Source organism: Struthio camelus, chromosome 18 (genome assembly GCF_040807025.1).
Source record: "Struthio camelus isolate bStrCam1 chromosome 18, bStrCam1.hap1, whole genome shotgun sequence".
NCBI classification, from domain to species: domain Eukaryota; kingdom Metazoa; phylum Chordata; class Aves; order Struthioniformes; family Struthionidae; genus Struthio; species Struthio camelus.
Window position 1 is genome coordinate 4,849,224 of NC_090959.1, and position 24,598 is coordinate 4,873,821.

Consider the following 24,598-nt stretch of genomic DNA (forward strand, 5'->3'; position numbering starts at 1 on the left):
CAAAAAAAAACAACTGAAACATTCACTCTGGGATTTTCTGTGATTATACCTGCATAATCTTAGAGTTTACGCTATCCTCACCACAGTCATCCCACATCTTCTACTGTTCTTTGTTTTCCTCTCAGGAGAAAGTGGTTTTGTGTTCTGGCTATCCTTTATAAGGCTTAGTTTAGTCTGATGCAGTTTAGTCTACTGTATGGATGGCCTCATACTTTTGGATGTCTAAAGCATACTTGTCTCTTATGATCCATCCTTCTGGATTCTTGTTAGACTGCTTATTTCTAACCTCTTTTTGTTTATCTCTTTAGAGGTAAAGGTCCTCTCTTCCAACCTGATTCACTTTACTTAGGATACAGATTTTTCACACCTTTCACTGGCAGAAGCATTAAGCTTCTCTTCTATCCCCTCTCTAAGCTCCTTGGTCCAGATGACCTCAGTAAGTCACTTAATTTATCAGCTTTTGTCATTCTGAGCACAAGTTACAGATGTACTTTTGCTTTCCCTGTTATTTAGCTTGAATGAAAACAACTGGTGGTCACTTGATTTGGGGCTGTTTTTAGAACTTGCTGTTCCGTAATGTTTTCTTCATTTCTTACCTGCACCACCTCTGTGGCTCAAGTCCCTCTGTTTTGTTGTCCAAGCACGTTGCATTGCTAACAAACCTGGCAGAACTTTCTTACTGCGCCTAATGCACTAGCTGCATCCTTTCTACTACTCAGCAGACTGCTTGGATAGGGACGTTTTCTGTCTCCTTGCTGTTCTGCTTTTCTGCTCACGGCTTTCCCTTTACCTGTAATTGTATCCTTATTTACACAATTGTCCTTTTACTCTGCTGAAGCTAGTTTTAAGTCATAATTTTTGAAGTTGTTCTAACACCTAAAGTAAGGGCCGTATTTCACTGGTTGGAGGTTTTCTGGAGGATTTTGGGGTGGGAGATTTGGTTTTACACAAAAAGGCAGACCTCCTCTGACACTTGGCTCTGGTTTTGGATGCTGAATACTCCTGGAACTCAAATGTCTGTTGGCTTTTAAATAATGGTAATTACTTTTAAAAAACCCATTTTCAGGATGCTATACTAATTATTGATTGAGAAGTTGTTCATATAGCTTGAGAGGTGCATTGGGGGGAGAATTTGGAAAAGGACACTATTTAGGGACAGCTTCAATTAATATAGGCATTGTACTGTATTCTGTATATGCAGGCTACTGTGAAAAAGATCCTATCTGTGTTTTTGCTGCTATCTGTTTCTCAGTTTAATTTGTGCGTAAAGATCTGGTCACAGCATGGAAATCTCATCCCTGTGAGCAAAGTGTGCATGCGAATCCCTCACGTGTGGAACTGCTAGAGCTGCCCTGGTATATAGCTACACCTGGGGGAAGAGGAGTTAGTCCTCACCCTTTTGCAGGCAGGATAAACAAAGCATTTTGCAGAGTGGGCTCTTCCTTTGAAAGAGGAAATTCATCCCTCTGAAAGTTTTTTGCCGGGTTTCCAAAAGGGAGATTATACTGATGGAAGTAGTGTTTTGCAATTAAGCAAGAACTTGAAAATGTGGAATACGGGTCCCGCCCCTTGCTTTGCTCTGGGCTTCCTGGGTTATCTGAGCAGGGGGCCACCAGTTGCCACCTTTTCTTCCAGGCAGCCTAATTCTCCGGGAAAGTGGGTATCAGCAGCACATGGGGAAGTTCTCTTCACTGGTCGAAGCTTGGCTGGCAGGTAAGCACGCTCCCTTGACCTGACAAGGGTTGGGATGTTGAATTTTATTTCCATGAGGTCTTCAAAATGTTGAACTGGAGACTTGGGGGCTTAAAACATGAGCCTCCTTACCCAAGTAACTCCACAGCTGGCTTGAGTCTCCTCTACCCCACTGAGCGTGAGCCCGTTAGAGGGGCTGCAGCATACATGCTTTACCAGACCACTGTGTTTGCACGCAAATACCCTCGATTTCCAGCTATTTGTCCTCTCCCTAATGTCCTCAAGCGGCACTCTCAGGGCACAGGCACGTTCTCCCTTTGTGCCTTGCAGCGGCCCCGGAGCACCCTGCTTCCCTTCCCTGCCAAAGGCGTCCTCAATAGAGGCAGAAATTTCTCTGTCTGTCAGGATGGGCTGGAAGGCCTCCAAAGCCCTCAGTAAAATCCTCCTTCGTGCTTAGTGTGTGACTTCCAGTCTTTTGAACTCCACATTCTGTATTATTGTGTTAAATGCAAAGTAGCAGTTGTAAACGTGATTTTGTGTTAATGACAGAGAACCTCTTGCTCTGATTTCAGACAGGGCCAAAAAAAAAAAAAAAAAGGCAAAGGAGGACACAACTGCTCTTTCTGGTGAAGAACCTGTGTGGTTGGTCCAAAGTCGACTGGCTCCGTTTTGAATCTGGTGAAATGACACATCTTCCTCCCAAAAAGTGGCTTGCAAGTGGAGGAGACTGGGGTAGGAGGAGGTTACTACTGGTGCAACACTACCCCCTACGGGCTGTGCTCGCACTGGCACATCCCCTTGCCTTCTGCGGGTGTAATCCTCTAAAAGAGCTCGGTAAGAATAAGGAGAAAATAGGTTCAGCGTGGGAGAAGAGGGAGAATTAAAAAGAGCCAGAGGAAGCATGAAAAGGGGGAGGAGAGGAGATTAAGTTACACGAACAGCCAGTATTAAATTAATGAGAAAACAATGTTAAACCTGAAGTACTGTTAGTAGAAGCATACCTAGGTACCACTCGATTTTTTTTTTTTTTTGGAAAGTTAACTTACTGTCAAAATAATATCCTGTTGTGTTGATGATTACACAGGCGCTTCGTTCTGGGCGAGATGGTCATCGTTTGCCTTTTCCTGGGCAAATCTAAGCTCAGATGGCTGCTCGATATCGATGTGTCTGCTCGTTTTGTACTTCTACTTATGCAAGGAATGTTTATTTTGTGAAGAAGCGGCCTATGGAAAGCAATTTTGAGAAATTCGTTCAAGATTGTGCCTTTGCCTGTGTATAAAGCCTGCGAGTGCAGCAGTATATGCTGTGGTTGGGTTCTTAGCACTTATTCGCTTCACTTTGGGGAGAGTTAATGAAGAAAATTACTATTTTCAGCTGAAAATGCCTGAGCTGCTCCTAACAGCCCCTCTAATAATGGACCCCCCTGAAACCTGCAGTTCCTCACACGTCTAGCTCTAGCAGAGGGTCGCTTCTTCCCTTCCCATCTCCGTGCTGCTCCTAGCCACGATCCCAGCTCTTTGGTGAATGCGATATCCTGCATTTACTCTCCATCCCCGCTGGAACCAGGGCATGAGCAGGAAGGCTAGATTTGCTGGCGCGATGCTGGAGCGCTAGGAGATTTTTTGTGCGTGCGCAGCTGGGCTCGAAGAGGGATTTAAAAAAAAAAAAAACAACCCTGAGAAAGGCTCTTAATTCGGGGCGGGGGGTGGGAATCCTCTGTCTCTGCCTGCCCTGCCGCGGCGGGGGCTGGCGCTGGCGCTGGAGCGGGCGCGGCCGGCGCTGGCTGGCGGGAGCCTCCCGCCCCTGCCTCCCGCCGCTCCCCCTCGCCTCCTGGCAGCGCTTCGGCGGCTCCGCCGAGCAGCACCGCGGCTCCGGCTCCCGGGGCCGCCGATGCGGCGGGGAGCTGCGGGGAGGCAGCGGCTCCGCGGCAGCGGCCAGGGCAGGTGAACTCCGCGGGAGGATGCCCGGCGTCGCCGCGATCGTCTTGCTCTGGCAGCTGTTGCCGAAAGCGGACGGTCAGGGCTTCGCAGGTGAGTGCGCCCTATCCGCCGCCGGCGTCCCCGACAGGCTGCCCGGCTCCGGGCTGCCCGCTCCCGCAGCCCCCTGCCCGCTCCCGGAGCCCCCTCCCTGCCTCCGGACTCCCGGAGCCCCCTGGCCGGCTCTGGGCTGCCCGTTCCCGGCCGCCCCCTGCCCGCTCCCGGAGCCCCCTGGCCGGCTCTGGGCTGCCCGCACCCCGCTGCCGGCTGGGGCTCCCCAGGGAGGTTCTCCCCCCACCCTCCGCCAGCGCCGGGCGAGCCCCGGGACACTCAGCTTTTTGGCAGGCTGGACTCTTCTCTGCCCTCTTCCTTCCTCCAGCCTTCCCCGCTCTCCTCGGCCTTGTACGGAGCTTTTAAAATTTATTTATTTATTTTTTGTTTCTTTACTGAAAGACCTGGAGCGGGCAGGGATGAGAGATCTCTCGGAAGCCCGGTGGTTGGCAAGGGAAAGAGCAGTCTTATTAAAAGTCCTTTTCAAAAGCGACGCCTGCGTGTTATCGCACTCCCGGCAATACCTCGGTGCTAGCAGTGCGTTTGGAAAGGTTTTGGCCGTGTTTGCTCAGCTCCGCGGGAGATCGTATTGTGTAAGAGCAGTATCAGTATTTCGGACTGAGGAGGCCAGCTCCTTGAAAAGTTGTGTACGGTGGAGGATGACAGCGTCGGGCTCGCTCGTGGATTCAACACACTTGAGTCCTTTTTATAGCGAGCAGTTGCTCCGAGCCCAAGGCAGGAGTTAGCATCTGAAGGACCGGCCGCTTCAGGAGGAGTCGCTGCCTTCCTCCTCGAGTCGGGCAAGGGCTTTTGGAGCTGTTTTTAGAAGTTCAGCGGCAGTTTTTTCTCCCGTTCCTCTCGCATCCCATGGCTCGAGTAACTTTCTCTGGGGGGGCTTAGACACTTGGACCGAGTCCTGTCCAGTTGTCGGTATCTCTGTCGCTCCGAGGTCAGGGAATATTTTGTCCCGTGGTATGTGCATGTTAATAGCAGCCCTCTATTTTTTCCCCTTCTGCAAGTTCTTTTAGGCATAGTTGGAGTTTCTTCAAGATGATAGGTGCCTAGAGAGCTAGTATGCTTCTCTTGTGCCATTTTTTTAGGTAAATCAAAAGTACATGTGGTTTTGTTTTCTCTCAGATCTTTTAACGTGGAATTAATTTTCTCCCTCTACAGTTTTTCTTTAAAAAAAAAAAAAAAAGGGAGGGGGCACAATTCTACCTTCCTTCTCTCCTGACTTCGTGTCTCTCTGGCCTTCTAATGTTTTTTTTAACAAAAAATGTTTCTCATCTGCATACTTAAGATGAATAAACAAAATTTTACTGCGCAGCATTGCTTTCGTAGGGGTGAATCTCAGTTCTTGAGACTTGTGCTTCATACGCAAGCCTCCAGCATGCCTAAGCTTAGTTTATCTTGCACGCTGGCAGATTTTTCCTTGTTAAGACTGAGAGCTCAGATGACTTTTATCTCGCTTCTTTAAAGAAATATTGCGCAGTGCTGAGCAGGCAGGCAGAGTATTATGTATACCTTTTAAATAATATCTTCAATGCAGTATGGCTTAAAAGATAATTTAACGTGCGAAGGGCCAGAAAGGCACAAGAGACCGCACTCAGCACTGTGAAGTAGATATTGAGATCAAGTCAAGGCTGTTCGACAAAACCGTGGCATCTTGTTTACATTGCTAGGCAACTGCACATATTCACAGTTTTATTAGAAACACAGGGAAATCTAACCCAGTTAAGCAGCTTCTTCACTGAGTAAGCAATATGCGGAGCTATTTTTTGTTTCTCTCTTTTGCGAATGTGTTTCATGTTCTGTACAGTTGTCATGCCCATCGAGATTAGATCCTTGGCTTTTGATGAATCATCTAGCCAGATACTTAAGGGGGGGGGGGTGGGAAAGCTGTGCAAGATTGCAAACTTCAAGGGGCAGAAAGCAGTTGTATTTGAGGAAAATAGTAACATAAAATGAGCTAAACCCACCTAAACTGGCAAATGGCTAAGTCCTGTTTTCAGAAAGCTATGAAATATTTGGTGTTCATTGCCCGTTCAATGGGAATAGCAATCGGGAGGTTTCTCGGTCATTAATATGATCCGCTTTTAGTGCGTTCTTTGCCGTTCAAAACAAGAGCAGCTTATTTTGATAAATGTTTTCTGAGCTGCTTCCATGAATGACCTTATGGTATAAGGTTCCTCCTCTTGGATTTTAAATTTGGAGTCAAGTGTAATGGTCAGTATCCAGTTCACGCAGCTGATGCCTTTACGGTAAAAAGAAAAGTTGTTCAGACACACTTCACCCCTGACGTTTCTGTGAAGTTTGGGGGAGATTTCGGGTAAGGCCATCAGTGCATTTTCACATCTTCCATCAGGTGGTGCTGTCTCCACAACTATTAGGATGCAAATCTCCCTTCTCTCTCTTTGACTGAATTATTTTCTCAAAGCCTAATGTGTTTATTCAGCAGCCTTTTGTTAAACGTCCTGAAAAACCGTTGTGCGAGAAGTTGGCTGGGTTTTTGGCTTCGATTTGTTTTGTTACATGACAATCGGGGCAAAAAGTAGGAAAGGCACAAGCCAGGGCAAAGCAAAATTCCTACCTGGCTTGCGTAGTTTCTTCTTTGTGTTGTTCACTATATGTGAAATTAGAAATACTACAAAACCATAAATGAGTGCCAACGGTTTCTTACTGAAACATCCAATTTGCATTGAGGGAGGGGGTTTTCTTACACAATTTGTGTTGCTCCAACTCTTTTCCCTAGCAATTATTTTTAGTTACATGCCGTCTCCGGATTTATTTACGAATGGAGATTTGCTTTTGAGGGTCTAAACTTTCTGTTAGCTTTAGGCTCAGCTACCAATTAAATTCCTCTACTTTCCCATACGATAGACAAAAGTAACATCAGGTAATTCTAGGAACTGCTGATTCTTTCCAGGATTTCAGAAATTAAGGAAACTTGCCTCAGGGGGAAATATTTTCCCTGTGTGTGTGTGATTTCCCCCTTCCCACCCCACCCCGAATGTGCTGAATATTCTTGCAGTTGCTGGGCTCTTTGCTACAATCCTTTTTTATCGACACATAGTAGAGGACAGAGATTAAAGTCCTCTGCAGCTGTGCAAAAACATTTAGGAGAGAGTAGGACAGTGGCTTTACACTGGGGCTGCTCACCTGAACATACCGACCAGATTAGTTTGATGCCTTTTTTTACCCGCCTCTGATGGCAATGTTGATCACGTATAACTTTTCCGCCCGCCACTGGTTCACTCTGGTAGAGCTCCTGAACATTTGGACGTACAGCTGTTGGCTTTCAAACACTGATGCTATGTCGTAAAGCTGAGGCAACTGATGGTTTATCACACGTGGGTTGTAGGAGAAGAGGGAAGATTAAAGGGGAACAAGTGAGCAAACGGAAAGAAATTTGGTGGTGAGGGGGAATTAATTCATTTACTAGGAGTTCATTTACTTGCGGATTTTGCTGTCAGTAAATTGGCAATGAAAAATGGATCTTTCCGAGTAAGCTCCTCAGCGTGGCCATCGTTAACGGTGCAGCCATTTAACTCAATAATCACTTTTTGCTCCCTCTGGGGAACCGTTAGCAGTACAGTTCGACTTTATTTTCTTTCCTGGCTGCTTTGATTTGTTTTCTAACAAATGAACAATTAATATTAAAAAGACATTGTTGTGAAAGTGTCCATTTCAATAGCTGCAGCGAAAGGTCACTGCGTGTATAAAGGTATTTCTGAAACTCCAAGTTGTCGTCCTCTTTTACAAATGCAGAGCCCTCTCTATTATTGTTGTTATTTTTTCACGTCTATGCTTATGAAAGCCTCTCGGCACTGCTTTGCTTGCTTAATTGTACTTTTTTAGAGTCTACATTACGCTCTATGGGCAGGCCCACTTGCTGCAGCTTTCAATAATATTATGGGAACGATTTGGGACATTTACTATAGAATATTACAGTGTTTTCTTTTTTTAAAGAAGGCACCACAATCTGTTACTATGGAAACCTGTACAGTGCTAAAGATGTAGGTCTGAGGCTTTGTGAACCTCTTTTAAAAATATATATATATATAAAAATATGTATGTATGTATATGGACATGGGTTGTTTCTTACAGGAACAATTATTTTTGTATATAAGAATCTAGTTAAACGGAGAGAAGAAAAATCGATCTGTTCAGTGTTGCACTGACAATCCTTCTGAATAACATTCAGCACAGAAGGATCAGTGTGTCTGATTCTCTGGATGCGCGTGTGGGTTTTTCTGTTTGTTGTTTTTTTTAAGCTCGTTATTTATCATAATAGTTGTTTTAGGATTCTGGTAATTTTGATGATAATTTTATAAATGAGGGAAACCAATACGTAGTGGCAGGCATTGTTCTTTGCTTCAATGGGAAGTGCTCAGCATGAAATGGAGAGGTGTGCAACAACAGCACCCAAGCTTAAACATTTTGGCAATGAGCAAATTTATTTGAGTTTGATTTAACATGACACACCTTAAAAAAAAAAAAAAAAGATGGGGGTGGGAGCAAAGAGATGTCTTAAATCCAACCATCAAATGTGACTGAAGTGCGCTATGGGTCTGCTCTCTTGTGTGAGCAGTAAGAGCAATAACGCTTACCTCTTTGTACCATAGAAATACTGAAGCCTAATTAACCTTCATAAAAACTCTTACGATGTTTGGGTGAAGAGGAGCGGGAGTATCTGTGTATGTATCTTTATATAAAACATATGGCTTTCGGAGAGACACATTTCTTACTTTTTTTTTATGAAAACTGCCTCAGTCTGTTTCTAAAGTGTCTCATAATGCATAGATAAAATGCATAACGAAGCTTCAAGACTGTGCATGTAGGTATATTCACAGACAAGGCTTTACTTGCAGAGAATTTGAAGAACAGCATCATATAGAGGTCACTTGCTGTTTTAAAATGACCGAAGTTGTAGTCCAGATTTCCTACTGCAATATAAGTATCCTGACGTACGTCCCCTGCTGCCCCAGGACCTGAGGGCTCCGTTCCCATAAAGAACAGCTCCTAGACGGACGTTTCTTGGCTTTGCGTTGTCATTCTTGAGAAGAATACGGTGTGCTGAACATTTCACAGAGCAGTGTTACTTGGCTCATTTAAGCTGGTGTATTTGGCCAAGAGTGCTTTTTTTAGTTTAGGGCTTTTTTTCCCTAGTCAAGCTCACATTTCCTTGTTTTCTAATTCTTCTTCTGATGGTGTGCTCCCCGTTTCTGCTGGCTAGAGCTACTTGGGTATAACTTCCTTTTGCTGCTACTTGCTTCCCTGGGGAAGTCCTTATCCATCCCTTTACTGAACCTCTACCTTTACAGCCCTATGTCGCTTGCATCAGTCTCTTTAATGCTGCTCACCTTCGATGCCCTGCTCTTTCCCAAGCAAACCCAAGAACACAGAGAAAAGGACTCCCATACACACCCTAAAGCCGACACCAGTGAATGGCATGGAGGCCACCAGGAAGGACTTTTTACAACCTGACCCTATCTTTCTATTTACTCATTACATAACGAGCACTAGAAGTGGTTGCGTATTACTGCAAACTCTAAAGATCGTATGTCTTCACGGTAGGAGAGACAATCACTGTCTTAATCAGGCTATATGTCATTTAATCAGGCCCACTTGTTTTTTAACACCTGATAAATACACCCCATCTATCATATCACGGTTCAGAAACGTCAGATGCTTTGCAAGCTGGATGTCAGCGATGTGCACAGCCTAGAAGAGAAATTGTGAGAAGTCGGTTAAAGAAATTAAGTACTTTGGAGGAAAGAAATATTTTAAGTGTTGTTTGTCACAGGTAATTAATGATGACATAATTCTGGAAAGTGTGACTATACCTGCCTGAGAACAAGGCCCAGGAAATAGGGCAGCAGGAAACCTCAGGAAGAGCAAGCTTACTTGGTGCTTGGTCTCCTCTGCCTTTTGTGTTTTCTTTTAACTGGTACTTGTAAATCAGTCCAAAGCCAGCCTCTTGATTTCTGCTTTCCTCTCTATCTCTCTGGGCCTACAGGCTTGGGAATTCAAGTGAACTCAGTGACTTCTGCTGCAGTTTGAAGCGGCGCAGCATATGAGGTTAAAGAACGATAGTGTTTCTCATGAATTTTAGGAGGACGGAGCCCGGCTCTTGATGTTTTGAGTTCATCTCACAACAAGGCTGTGGGGTTTGACGGCTGATGATGTTGTGTGGGCACAGATCAGTGCTGCAGGCTGAGCAGCTCACAGTTATGCAAACATCTTTATTCAGCTAGGCCATCGCCTTCATACTGGAAGCACTCGAAGTATCTCGTGTCTCATAATTTCTTCTGTTGTTAGCGCAAGTGTCTTCGGACTCAACGGAACAGAGGAAACATGGGACTTACCATGGTCTCTTCTCATGTACACCCTCGTCATGATCTCGGCTGCATTCCCAGAGAGTGATTGTGTGTTAAACCTCTGGGAAGCAGCTCTTGGCTGCGAGTTGATGATTCTGTGCTTGTGAAGTTGCACATTAGGCAAAGGAGGACTATTTAGCTATTTGCTCTCTGTAAGGTTGCAAAGAACAACGTTATCAAGAGCATTATGACTTAATGCAGGGCTTATCCATTTTTTGTTTTTTTGTGTTGGGGATCAATCATTCTATTACTGAATTTGAAGAAAATATTACTACTGATTTGAACAGGAGGAGGCCTTTGTGCTAAACTATTCCTGGAATTTTATGCTTTTGATGACTTTGATACTGCTGAATTTGTCACTCTCACTGAAATGACCTATATCTTTGTGCACGTGCGTCTTCATTCCCTTAGTATCAACTCAAAGGTCACTTCCTCAGTAAAGCAGGGAGAAGCTTCACAAATAGAAAGGCCTAGATAGGCAAATACAGCGATTGTGTGCCGAGTGCTTTCATGTTCTTTTTGCTCCTTTTTAAGGAGAAGGCACTGAGTTGAGAATGGAATCAGTCGCATACCGTTTTGTTTATTGAGGCAATAATAAAGACAGACTGATGGCAGAAGTGTCTCCTGGAGAAAGTATGTGTGGCTGTGAGCACCTAATGGAAGTAGGAAGAAAGGGTATTAAAGGAACTTCACTGCTATTGGATTGGTCTCCCTTTTCCTTTAGCAACACACCTGTTGGAATCCCAGCAGTATTTGCTGTGTAAGCAGAGGAGTACCTTTGTCAGCAAGGTGAAGTTACTGTCCTTGATGGTTCATTTGTCCCGGACCGAGATTTCCTATTAATGGGCAATGTTTGGTCTGTGCTAACAGATCAAAACTTATTTTGCATTTCTGTATGTGAATTAAGTGTCCTAATAGAGATAGTTGTTGATGAAACTTGAGGGGGGGAATAAAGTCAGGCATTTCCACCACAATTAGGGTTTTGCTTGTTTGTCTGTTTATGGGAGGTTGGAGGTGTATCGCTGAAAGGCACTTTAAAAAAAATGCATGTTAAGGTAGTAGGTTGTGTATGTATAACTCCACACTTGACTTTGCTGGGGTGGTGTCAAGAATTTTTACTTTGTTCCATCTCTCTCCATTCCTAAGAACTGAAAAGCACCGATATAAACCTTCATGGGTTATTCCTACTGTTTTCTTGATAGGCGGTTGTGAACTTGTAACGATATCAAGTCATCTCCTCTAGCGAGCATCATCTTTAAGAGAAACTCCCTTCTTTTTCTCCCTGTTTGTTTATTATTTATGAAACCTTGTGTGGTTACTTTATTGTTTAATAACTTGGAATATCCAAAAAGTCAACTGTGCTAAATGCTTCAGAGACACAAAAGACTCACTTTGGCACTCTGAAGAACATTTACATCTATTTACAAAGGGAATGACATAGCAGCAGAGCAGTAAGGGTGCTGGCTGACAGGACAACGTCATATTTGGGAGTGGAAGGAGTGGTCATGAAGAAGGTGATGGGAAGCAGTATGATGAGACTAAGGCACTGGGAAAAGGAAGGGAGGAAGCATGAAAAGAAACCTGAAAGGTTAGATGAGCCTGACAGCATAAAACGCTGAGAACGCAGACATAAGATAAAACTTGCAAGTTGGTTCCTGTTCTGAGGCTCGCTGATGGGTGTCGCTGCCATTGCCTCTGTTTCTTCCCTTTCTGCGAGTTAGTTGACACCCCAGATTATTGCTAGATAGCTTGCTACTGTCAGTTTTGGTTCACAGGTCAAAGCATGGGCTACAGCACCTGGCTTTTATTGTCTGTCTTCAATTGCACTGTTTTATTTTCTTAACTGGTTAAGCATATCTTTTTGCAAACCAGGCTGAGACAAATACTCTCAAGTTACTAATAACCAATTCCAGGTATGCTTAGAAAAGTATGTGAACCTATTGGTTAAATTTACTAATCTTAAACTATTTTAAAAGTCTAAAACGTGACAGAATCGACTTTCCCTCACTGTTACTGTTGTTCAGCTGATATTTCGGGGATCTTTCGGTGAATGCTCCTGTGTTTATGCTACAGTTGCGTGCTGTTTTTTTCAGTAGTGAAAAAGAATAAACATGTGAATGGCAAAGACTTTGATATATTTGCCCTCTGAAATACACTATTATCCAATTACGATTTGTCCCCAAGTAGGTCACTGTGATAGCAGCTCTGTCTGAGTACCTGCGCGCATCGTTCTGCTCTGTTCGGAGGTCAGCGCCAGGCAGCCCAGATGCGACTGCACAGCTTTGTGCTGCAGCCAAATGAAATTAAATGTCGCAAAGGTATTATATCCATCAGCGAGCTAAAGCCAACTGCTCTTCTTTCCTTCTCCCTCCGTCTCTTTCAAAAGAATTTTTTTGAAGTTAAACATTGGTTCGAGGAAGACCTTTTTGTTTCGTTGTTGGCTCTGACTAAATAGGGCATAATCTTCTGATAAATTAGCATTTCGGATCAGTGACTTCCAGCTGTCTGGACTCATGTGTTCTGGCTGTTCAGTGCTGACACTGACTCACTCCCTTCAGGGGGAGAGGAGCTCGTGGAGACACCCTAGAGCGCTCTGCTTGGCTCCAGCCTGCAAGAGAAAGGACGGTAGGCAGCGATGGTTGCTTTTGCTTGCCAGAGATCCAGACTTTTTAATGTTACCCCTGCAAACACACACGTGCATATAGCTGCTGTCAGGGATGCTGCTGTGACTATTTGGGTGCTGCTTAGTTTAATTGGACCCAATATTTAGTTTCTGTTGAAGATAAGCTTTCATTAAATTAGGGCCAGTTGAAAAGTTTCCACAAATCAGATCTGAAAATCGATTCACAAGAAAACAGTCATTCTTAAACAAGCAGTTCTTCTGCAGTTCTTGAAACCCAAACGTTCCCGTGTGAACTAAAAAAAAAAATCCATATAATCTAGTACAAAGTAAGACTTCCTACAAGACTTATTCAAACCTATTACGTGTACTTTTTAAAGGAATTTCTTCTGCTGCAAAAACAGTGGTCGAAGCAATCTTCCAGCTTCCTGCAAAATACTTTGCAAATTGCAAAAAAGAATTTCCACTTTATTTGACTTTCCTTAAGATAACTTACAAAAAAAAAGATTCTCCTTTACAGAAAGATATTAGGTTAGTGAAGCAGATTACCTTACTTTAGATTAGATGCCCCAACTCCTGCCTAACACTTATACAAAACATGGTGTATTTTGGGGATCCTGGGGTGCTAAGTGCTGTAAAAAGATACCAGACTGGAAGGAAGTGCAACACTAGAAGATAACCGAACCTGAGCAAGACTGAATTTTGTTTTCGTTAATCTGAGGCACTAAAATAGCATAAAGAAAGCTTTTTGTTTTGTGGCATCTAAGGATCCATATGATATGATTCTTCCTTGTGTATTTAATTAATAACATGGCAAAATCCCTGTGTTAAAGGGATTTATTTTTCATTCGCTTGTTTTTGAACAGGCTCCCCTGCACCCCAGGCTCTCCAGCCCCTGCACACATCTCTCAGCCTGTTCATAGAGTTCCCATTCTCTCCCTCAGTTCACATTTTATAAACTCTTGTTAGTTTTCTACCGGGTTTCTTTGTTAGCAATAGTCTCCTAGATACACACCGAATATATTTTTATGTGCAAAAAAAAAAAAAAAAAAGAGGGGAGGAGATATGGTATATGGATTAACAGATATGACCACGTGGTAGAAATAATCAGAGAAGTGGAAAGCTCGGAAATAAACAACCGTGCTGTCCCTCTTGGCACAGGATAACCCTGGAGACTGCCAAAGCCAGAGCCCGCAAAAATAAGAAAGTATAATTAATTGTCCTTAAGTGAACCTACCAAACAAAAGCAACCCTTTTAAAGTAATGTCTTGACTTTACATTTTTTTTCATTGTACTGCATTTCTGTGTACTGAAATTTTTAATGTTCTGTAATGTGCTTATTTACATTTCTGTGCCTGTTTAGTCTTAAGAATTAGCATGCTGAGTATAGATGCATTGAAGTCTGTTTTAGTTTTGTACTTTGATGTTTTTTAAGTAAAGATAACAAAATTAATTCTCGGACGTTTTCAGAAAGAGCATTTAGGAACAAAGTTTTGGTGGTGTTTAAAGGTCTCTCAGCATCTTCTGTAAATCATCCCTCTGGCTCTTTTTTAAAGGCTTCCTCTTTTTCCTTCCAAAGGTTCCTATGATTGTGTTGATGTAAAGTCCATAGTTCTTACAGCAAGGTAACAAAAAACTACTATCTCCCAATTCTCCCCTCCCAGGTCTGTGTTGATGAGCCTCTATTGCAAACCACATACTGAATAAATAAGAAAAAAAAAAGTTTTATTGAGGAAAAGTACTACATTTCCTTGTGTCATTTGGTTCATTCCCAGTGGTTACTGTCTTCATGGTGACTTGGGAGAGGTTTGGAGCCTGGAACATGCAGAAAGCAACAGAAGCATCAATACGTGATACAAATTTGGAGTATACCCTGCTGGCCAAGGGTAATTTCACTTGAAAATTTCCATGAAGGAAGGATACAAAATGTGCACCTGGGTTATATGGTATATGACACTTCACCCATAACCCACCTTCTCTTAGTATAGGAGATGGCAGAAGGATTACTTGTTAGGATCAGATATTAGATATAGCCTTCACTGAAGTTTAGGGAAAAATTAATACTGTATTTGCAAGTTATTCTTAGTGATGGAAAACGTTAAAGAATTGCAAAGAGGGGAGAAACACTGTCAAGGCAACAGAGGTGAGACTCACGGGCAGAAGTTCAGTCCCCACTTGGTGGAAGTTTGCAGTTTTGCACTGTCGCAACATAAGTGTGGAGTAAACGGATGAAAAATTATTTATGGTGGATGGGAGAAATTCAGGAATGATTGAAACTGAGATTTTCAGAGGACTGACGGTCAACAGCTTATTAACATAAAGAGAAGCAAGTAAGCTTTTTTTAAACTACACACACAGGAGGTGAAATAATAATGTCTTTAGTATATGTCTGGGTTGTTTTACTTTGTTTCATTTTTCCCTGTGCCTACAAAACTGCCCTCAGCCCTGAGCACCTTCTAACTCTTTTGAGAGTGAGAAATTAAAGTCTCAAGAGTACCTAAAAGCAGCCAGCGGTTTCTTCACTTACAAGCGAAGATTTTTAAGACCTAAATATACGTAGCTTCTGGAGCTATAACTGCGAATTGAGGTGGAGAGAACCCTTCAGAGGAAAGGAGGAGGAAGAGAGGAGAGTTATTTACTCTGCACCCATGATAGAGTGCGATTTAAAGAAGAGAATAATTTGCTTTGAGCACTAGGAAAATCTTTCTGCAGATCTATGAAGCTGTGGAATTGTCTCCCAAAGGATATGGTGAAAACCCTGTTGCCTGAGTCGTTTACATGGAGCCAGGACTAAATAATCAGCTGCTTTCTGGAGAGAACCCTTCTTTGCACCCTGAAAGAGAAGGGGGGGAAAACATCCCAAAAATAAAAAAAACACAACAACAAAAAAACCAAAACAAATTGAATAATCCACTATGTTTTTCTTTTTCCTCTAAGTTTCTAACTTATTAATAAAGAGTGAAAGGAGGAGGAGGAGGTATAGCAAGAAAAAAGAGCATGTCGTATTTAGCATACATTAATGTGTGTTGCCAGCACTTCCACTTATTGCGTCTCAGCTGTTTTTAATTTACCTGGTACAATATGTGCAGTGGAAAGTGTTTCTGTTGACAACGCAGGGCTTTGGATCAGGACCACAGGCGGTTCACTCTTGCTGCGCGTATGCTGCGTTTGCTTGCACGCTCTCAGACAGGGCTAAGAGCCTGACTGCAGTTCCCAAACTGAGCATTTGAAAGATATGAATTGCCAAAATGCAGAGCGCTTGCACAGCCTTCATGCTGTCCCTTCAGCAGCTGAAACTGTGTGATTTGTGGAAGACGTTAAAAGGTGTACAAGGTGCAAGTTTGGGGGAGAGAGCAGGAATGTTTCCATGGTTGAGCACGTGATGCCTTTTTTCTGCATCAAACTTCCTAAAGACTTTGACTTGTTTAAATGAAGCTGGTGGTGGTGGTGGTCATTAGCTGTTACCCCAGCGCCGGCTGATCTGTGGCCCTGAATTTAACATGGGAAAAGTGCTAAGTAGTCAGAGCTGCAGGTGAACTCAGTGGAGCTCTGTCCCTCAGGTGTGAAGGTGATGGGGATTCCTGAGGACCCTGCAAAATCCTGAGCCATTCAAGGGGGGAACGTCCAGTTCGGGGGCATCTTACCTTAATCTCTTTCCTTGTTCACAGTCTCTAAGACAGGGAATAGTTCGACACAGCGCTGCGAGACAGTGTGGTGAGTGCGTGCACTGGTGAATGTTTGGGAAGGAATAGAAATTCTACAGCTACCGAGAAATCCAAGAGGAAATTAATAATTCTCTCTGTGGAGATCAGTTTGCATAGTGTGCAGTAAATAATGCATGGGGCCACAGAGCTAACAATGAGAATAAAACAAAATGTTGAATAGCTGCTCATTCAGTAAGTACCATCCGTCTTTTGCACAGAATGACAAAAAGGTCCCGTGGCAGAAAAGAATATGTGATCGTGTAATTAAAAAAAAAAAGTTATATCCATAAGAGAGTTAATAAAAGGTTTTGTGGATGACCTTCTGCTGGGGCAATTAATACCTTTGGGAAAGCTTGATTTTATTATTATTAATAATTTATTCTTTGTTGTTAATTTTACTTGGAGATAGGGCAAGCCATCACCAGCGAGAGCTTGGATGATAGTTTGGGGCTTCTCTTTCGGATTGCACAGAGGCACTGGCAGGGGCATTGTCTGCTGTTTCACAATCATGAGCTAGTCTGCGTAATTGCCCCCTGCTTCAGGCTCTGACTTTCTTTTTTTGCATGATATCCCCACAGAATCTATAAAGTGGGCAAGCAAGGAGAAGTTTGGATGCTTGGGCAGGGTGAGCTGTGCAAACGGCTGTGCAGCCCTCCACAGTCGCCTCAGGGAGGATCGTATTGCGGCTCAGACTTGACCTGCAAGCAGACAGTTGGACTGTAATGAATTGGGATATGGGGTTTTAGGACTGTTTATTATTTAGAATTGTGTTTGCTGCACGATGCCTCGTGGTGTGATCATCTTATGTTTCTTGTTTGTATCAAAATCAGCATCGTATTTGCAATTAAGGTCATCCAGTGCTTTGTTGGCTTTAACTGAAACAGTAGAAAGCTGGGTGGGGAAACCAGTTCTATTGCAGTTAAACCGAGTAATCGATTATTCTAATTCCATTAAAGAAAAAAGGCAGCAAGAAAATAGGTTGTGTTATTTATCAGTCAATTTTCAGCAGCTCATGTCCTTTGAAAATTAACTTCAAATCTATTCCTTTTTGTTGTTGTTCTGAGTATTTAAATTATTTCAATGTTCAGAAGGACAAATAATGAGTTTCTTCAAAAATTTCTCATTTTTCTTCATACCCTTAGGCTTCCAATTAATTTTCCTCATTCTGCTCTTTTATTTTCTCTTAGAAGCTATATACAGTGGCAGTCGTTCCTCCTGTGGCCAGTGTGTTTCATGTAATGCCCACCAGTGCCATTACGTTATGTTCTAGGAAATTATTGTGCCACAGCAGCAAGTGTATGTGGCTCATAACATATGCCTAATAAATATGCAGATCAGTTGCTGTTCTAAGGCCATAAAGGTGTATGGATTTATATAGAAATCCTCTTTAAAATCCCCTCTTCACTACAACAGCCTTCTGCTAAGAAGGGAAAAAAGGCAAGAAAAAAAGTAATTAAAACGATTTTGCTAAGTTTTTTTTTTTTTCCCCGGGAGAGAGGGTTTTTTTGTCTTTTTATTTTTAAAGATTCCTTTACCCTAAAAACTAAATGTCATGTTGGATAGATGCAAGACTTCTAAGAATACTAAGACTTCTAAGACTGCTTAAGAATATCTTCTTGTTCCCAGTCCACTGTGACCGACTCAGGCCTGCCAGCTAGCGCTGCATGTTAAAGCACCTTTAGCTAGGAATGCCCACCATGGTGGTGTGGAAGACATTTATGATAGGTCAACGAGAGCCTGGGGGGAAGTATGGTGGGATTAATACACTCACTTTTTATTGCTTGTAGATCTAGATTCAACTGTCATCTGATTCACGAAGGAAATAAAGGCTGTGATTTTCAGGATGTTTGCATCAGAATATTGACTTTGCGAATGGCATCTCTTTCTGAACAATTAACAATTGGGGAATTCAGGACAAAGCAGGAGCCTGGAAACTTAAAATGGCTGTTTATTGATAATCTATATCCATAGGATACGGAGTAATGCAATAACACAAAGTAACGTAAGCAGGAATCACGTACTCAGGCTGGTATTTATATAGGACTTGACCTTGACTCCTTCTCCTCCCTTCCTTCCATTTCAATGTATTAAAAGGAAAAAGAAAGTAAATACAGATGGATAATTATTTGGTGTATTGAATACTGTTCCTCAGGATGCCTATCTTTTTAGATAATCACTTTGATTCCAAAGAGATTAAGGAGGAAGAAAATGTTTACATTGCCATTTTATAGCAAGGCAAATCAAGTACGAGAACGTTATCTGTAATATATGTAAGATTACACAAGGGAAATGATTTAAAGAAAATATATTCGAGGATGAAAATGAATCAAGGGCTTCCCCTCCCCCAGTCTTTTATGATACTTCACTGTTAATTAATCTTTTAGAAGTAAGTATATTACAACCCTCTGTGCTCCTAATATTCTGGGAAAATCAGAGAGTTGTGACTCAGCACTTGCGTTCTGTATTCTTACAGGCGCAAACGCAACCTTGCCCCTTTTAGCTAGCTTTAGGTTTCCTTGATGACAAAGCAGCCTACTGAATGTTGTATTTAAATTATGCAGACAGTGAGAAGCGTGCTCCCTTCGTGTTACTTTTTATACCTGCAGGAATTTCTGCATTGTGAGAGATCTCCCTTCAGGTAGGGAGGGAATAGATGGACATTTTGTATTGCTTAGATCAGGGATTTGGGAGTTGAAGGCACAGGTCTTCTCTTCCAGGCTTTGTCCCTGTCGTGTTTTATTACCTTGGGCAAGTTAATTTTTCCATATCTCAATTAAGCCTATTGTAAATATCATATATGTTTCTTCTCTATATCGCAGGGGCCTGGGAAAGCTAAATTAGCATTTGTCAAATACTTTGAGATCTTTTGATGAGAGGCAATATACGAGTGCAGCATGTTTTCAGATTGGTTCCCTCTGCATCCGCCAATATTATCAAATGGTAAATTCTCTAGATGGTGTGATAAGGTCTTGAGAGACATCCCTGAGCATGCAGGGAATGAAATCAGTAGAGCTACTCTTTCTACCTGCAGCAAGTTTTTCTTATGACCCCAAAGTGGTGCACAGTGCTTCGATGTGGAAAGGGATAGCTCTACTAATCAGTATGCCTGTTGAAGCAGGGACGAGAAACAGTGTGTTCTGGTGGTCCCATCACTGTTTGTAAAGGCTGTCAGAGCTGGTGCACGGAAGCGAGCGTGCTTCTGGAATTTGTTTTAGAGTGTGCCAGCTTTGTATCTTAGGCCCCTTTGTCTTGTTGCTTTTCATAGCTAAAGTAGAGGAGGTTAGGGTTAGGGATGAAATTGTGTTCTCATTGCAGAGCCTTGTTTGCAAGATAGGTGAGATCTGAGGGTGTTGGGAGGAGGACATTGTAGCAATCTTTGGGGAGCTCGTTTGAGTTAGGAACTGCACGCAACTGCTTTAACTGAAGAAAAGTAAGAGATGCACTGGAGGAAGTGAAGTTCTTACTCTCCCAGAAATGAATTTTTGTACTTCCTATAAACATGTTAGGCAAAAGCAATTCCTTGAAGTGGGACCCTGAGCTGAGTGCGTGCACATATATGCATGTGGTCCTTTTCTCCTTGCAGCTGGTCATATTCTTGTTATAAAGAGCCTCAGGGTGGCTTGCGTACTAGGCTAGTGCCTGAATGAGCAGTGGAGTAAAGAGTTATGCTGCGTTTGGAAGGTTAATGCATGGGAATGTCTCTGTCATAAATGGATTCTGGAACTTGCCTTGTTGGAGGGTGCTTTGTGGCCGGTGACAGATGCCTCGAGGCAGGGCAGACATTGATTTCCATGGGGTTGACAAGTATTTTAAGAAAGACAGTGTGATAGTAAATATACAAATACTGGGAAGTGAAAGAGGTTTGTTTTTCATCTGAGAGGTTGTTAAAAATTGATTTTGAGGTGAGACCATTTTTTTTATTTGTGACTGATTTATGTCTATGTGGCAGTAGAGAAAAAGGTTAATGCATTTCTTCCGGGCGTTGGGGGCACTTATAATGGACCGAGGTCATTCTTTTCTATTTTGTCATAAAATAACAGAAGTTTATGTGAATTGTAAAGCACAATGTTACTCGGGTATTTTCTTATTTTTAATTCCTTGGTAAATGAAGTGTTTAATCTGACTTCTGAACCTCTTTTCTCCCCAAATTACTGAGAAGTAGCTCCTCTTATCTTCATCACCTAAGTATTATGTGGAACGGTGAAGTTGTGTCTGGTTAAAAGTGGCTTAAAGTGGTACTTTCCACTTTCTTGATCCATAATTGTTCAAATATACATAGAGATCTGGGCAAGTTTTAGATTCTGATATCAATGCTCTTTAATGTAATCACAGAATTGTTGAATTTGGAAGGGACCTCTGGGCATGCGCCAGTCCAACCCCTCTGCTCAAAGCAGAGCCAGCTGGATCAAGCTGCTCAGGATTGTGTCCAGTTGGGCTTTGAATATCTCTAAGGATGGAGACTCCTTGTTGTGTCTGCGCATTCTGTCCCAGGGTGTGACCACTTCCACAGAAGAAAAGGATGTATGGTTGGTTGGTTTTTTGTTTGCTTGCTTTTGTTTTTATGTTTTTAATGGAATTTCTTGTGTTTCAATTTGTGCCCGCTTTGTCTCGTCATTTCACTGGATGCTACTGAGAAAAGTCTGGCTCTGTCTTCTTTATTCCCTCCCATTGGGTAATTATAGTCAGTGATAAGATCTGTCCAGAGCTGCCTCTTCTCAAGGCGAAACCATTTCAGTCCTCTCCACCTCTCCTCATATGTCAGATGCTCCAGTCCCTTAATCATCTTTGCAGCCCTTTCTTGGACTCACACCAGCATGTGCATGTCTTGTTTCGTTATGCTGATGTCTGTGTGTGCATAGACATGAACAGTCTAACTTCTTGTGCGGATCAGTTAATGCAATACTTCTCGGATCTACGTAGGAGGGGGGTGGGGGGGTGTACATATATATATATATGTATGTATGTATGTATATGCATGTGTGTATACATACATCTATGTATGGTCTTTTTCTTTTTCCCCTTTTTTTTTTTTTTTCTTCTTGAACTGTATTTGGAGGCACTGACACGCAGGGCAGGATTTCCCAGGTGGTCCTCGTCTGGTTAAATTTCAATTTGTGTATTTCATCAAATATTTGGCTTTGCTGAATGAGTTGGCATATTATGTTAGCTCATCCTGATATATTGTCTCAGTACTGTCCATTTGGTACAGAAAGGTAATAATCGGTGTGTCAGGGGTTATTATATAGTCATCTGAGGAAAAGCACACCAATTCTTTTTTTTTTTTTTGAGAGAATATACAAGAAGGGAGAAGCGTTTGTTGGTGAAATACTAGCATTTCTAGAATGTTCTCTTTCGGAGACTGAGGCAGATATTTTAAGAGAGTTTGAACAATTTGACTCTTTTGGAAACCGGACAATTTTCTGACACTTGAACCTCCTGGAAATCTGGAGGTAGCCCTGCTGTCCAGGTGGCTTGGCTTCATAGAATCAAGTTTGTTTTCTGACTTGCAGAACTCGAGCACACTCCAAAGTCAATAGTTTCTTCTCTGTTGTGTGTTATTTTGAATGACTTGGGGCTGTTTGTGGTTTAACTTCTTTACTAAACTCTTTATTGGGAGTGCTGCTACAAGGTAGTGTAGTTTATTTGAAACCCCAAGAAAGACTGTAGGAAAATCCTTCCTGTGCCAGTATTGTGTTTTTTTTTTTTTTTTGCATTTGTTCATGTCCTAGAAATAGTGTAACAGTCTCTGTAGGAAAAGAGAGAGCGCTTTTTCATTGTGAAATTTAGACTTGTCTATAGAAAACTCTTTGTGGAAGTAGACTCCTCTTCGATTCTGTATACGGGCCATCTGTCCAATTTCATCTCAGCTTTAGCTGGCCTCTGGATATTCATTTTTATATGTTCGTGTGTGGCTCCTGTTATAGAATTGATCGTACTGCTGCTCTGCATGCTTGGACCAATCTTATTAGATTTAGATTTGAAAAATGATGATTTTTTGATTACCTGCTTGCAATAGTCTGCATCAAAAATATTTAGTAGCATTTTAAATCTGGGCATTACATGGAGTAAGCTAAAGCTTTTGAGGGCAGGACAAGCACCTGTGTCTGCTCTGAGCTCCTGCTATTTTAAGGAAAGGTGTAGGTCTTTATATAGGTTTATACACATAACACAAGATGAGTAGTCTCTTTCTCTCCTGCCAAAATCTGAAAGAACTCCCAGATTATGATCAATCTTGATTGGATTTGATTGATTGTCAAGGCTGTACAGGCTCTTGGCTATGGAGAGGCTTTGGTTAGTATCCAAGTGCTCATAAGGCCAAAGCAATCATCACACCAGAGCCAGCCTCAACAGTGTCTTTAAAATCTTCACTGTGTCAGTGGACAGGAGTCTTCTCAGGCAATGGATATACTCCAGTCATAATGTCCCTCCCATCTTCTGCTCAAAGCTGGAACGCTCCACATCTTTTCCCCCAAACTTGAGAACTTTGTACCATTCTGTTTGGTCAGAACACATCTGCTGCACTGGTAGGAGAAGTGATCTTACCTAGTATAACAAGTATCTATAAATATATACATAGATTGTTCCTTCCATGGGGCCCATTATGCATCTGTCTTGGGGAGGAGGTAACCCTTTAATACAGGACTACAGGGATGGGTAGCAGACCTCCTGCCTCAAAATTCACTTGCTTTTACAGCACTGATCTTTTGCCGACTCACACAACTGAGCCTGCTGGCACTTGGAGCTGACTGAAAGGTGGATAGCCTGCTCAGTACCGTCTTGAAAACAAGGGAACAGACCATGCTGAGAGGCAAGTTATTGAGCTCAGCAGAGCACTAGCATAGCTGTAGCACTTCGTTTGATGCATGAACGGAGTAAACTCTCTTTGGTTTGGGTCACAGACCAAGTGAGTTTCCTTCTGTATGACAAAAATCAGAGCTATCTATGTACTGTTATTCTTGCATTAAATTACTGGTAATATTGACCATTATTCTAGATTAGGAGCAGCAAAAGAGAAGGGCAATAGCAAAGAAATACAAGTTTTAAAGTACAAAATAACTTGAGAAGCTCAGGAGGAGGAAGGGATGAAAAGAAAAAGATAGAAAAAGCTGAGAGAGGTGCTGAGCTGAGGTCCTATGCATTGTGAGGAGTCGCATGCCTCTTCATCAGAGCATCCCAGGCCATGCTCTGCTTTGTGCGCTTTATTGAAGGACCTGTTACCAGCTACACTGGTGTAAGAAATGGTGGAGGGACTTGGGCTCTTGTGAGTTAGTTTGCTTGGTGACTTACTTTTGCAAAGATGATTTAAGAGTTCCTCCTGCAAAGATTTATGCTGCAAGAAGCATTTGTATAGCCTTGAAAGACAACTCCTTTCTGCAGTGGAAGACTAGGCGGACCAGTGCTGAGGCAGTGTCTCCTCTGAATGAGTTTTGAAAGCTGTCCTGGTTTTATACCTTCTGTTTTGAGTGTTGTGTTTGGGTGGGAGGTAGATGCCAGTCTCACTGATAAATGGCCTGAGTCTGAATTACTTTGTATGGCCTGAGTCTGAATTACTTTGTATGGCCTGAGTCTGAATTACTTTGTATGGCCTGAGTCTGAATTACTTTGTATGGCCTGAGTCTGAATTACTTTGTAAAGCCACTTCAGAGAATCCTTAGATCTGATGGCTGGTAAGAGGAAGGAGGCAGAAGGGAAATTGGGAGGTTGTTTTAAAAAAAAAAAAAGAGAGAGAGAGGGAGGAATGGGAATGGGGGGGGAAACAGAATGTGAGGGCTGTATAGGACTGGATAACTGTGAATGGGTAATTTATGATCCTGCTATTTCCTCTGATTCTGGGCATGCTGAGTTATTATTTGGAAATAAAATAATAATTATTTAGAACAAGCCAAGTTCCCCTAGCCTGGGCTCTTGGAGCATGTGCTCCAGCCCCGACCATCCTGATGGCCCTCCGCTGGATTCACCTCCCACAGAAGGCATTCCCTCCCTTGGCAGAAGCTGTGGTCTCCATCCTAGTTAAGACTCAAAAGACGCTCTTAGCCGACCCTATCAGATGGATCCTCTCTCTTACTTGTAGCCCTTGTTCCTCAGAGGGTCCTGTGGCCATCAAAGCCAAAGCTCTGCCTGTGGCATCAGCCATGCAGCCAGGCATTAAATACAACCTCAACTGCTATTTCTGCC

The 24,598-nt window shown here is 42.6% G+C and overlaps 1 protein-coding gene across 14 annotated transcripts in view; it reads left to right on the forward strand.

Annotated features, from left to right (window-relative positions):
- The first annotated feature begins 3,530 nt into the window (after window positions 1-3,530).
- The window catches only part of PTPRT (protein tyrosine phosphatase receptor type T), a 469,240-nt gene continuing 448,172 nt past the window's right edge, over window positions 3,531-24,598 (forward strand). For 11 of the 14 annotated variants that reach the window (XM_068912396.1, XM_068912403.1, XM_068912402.1 and 8 more), the window contains exon 1: window positions 3,534-3,722. In XM_068912396.1, the coding sequence (XP_068768497.1) occupies window positions 3,653-3,722 (70 nt within the window). In that variant the 5' untranslated portion in view covers window positions 3,534-3,652. Of the gene's footprint in view, window positions 3,723-24,598 lie in introns of all 14 variants that reach the window. The other 3 variants (XM_068912406.1, XM_068912401.1, XM_068912399.1) reach the window with 1 other exon arrangement.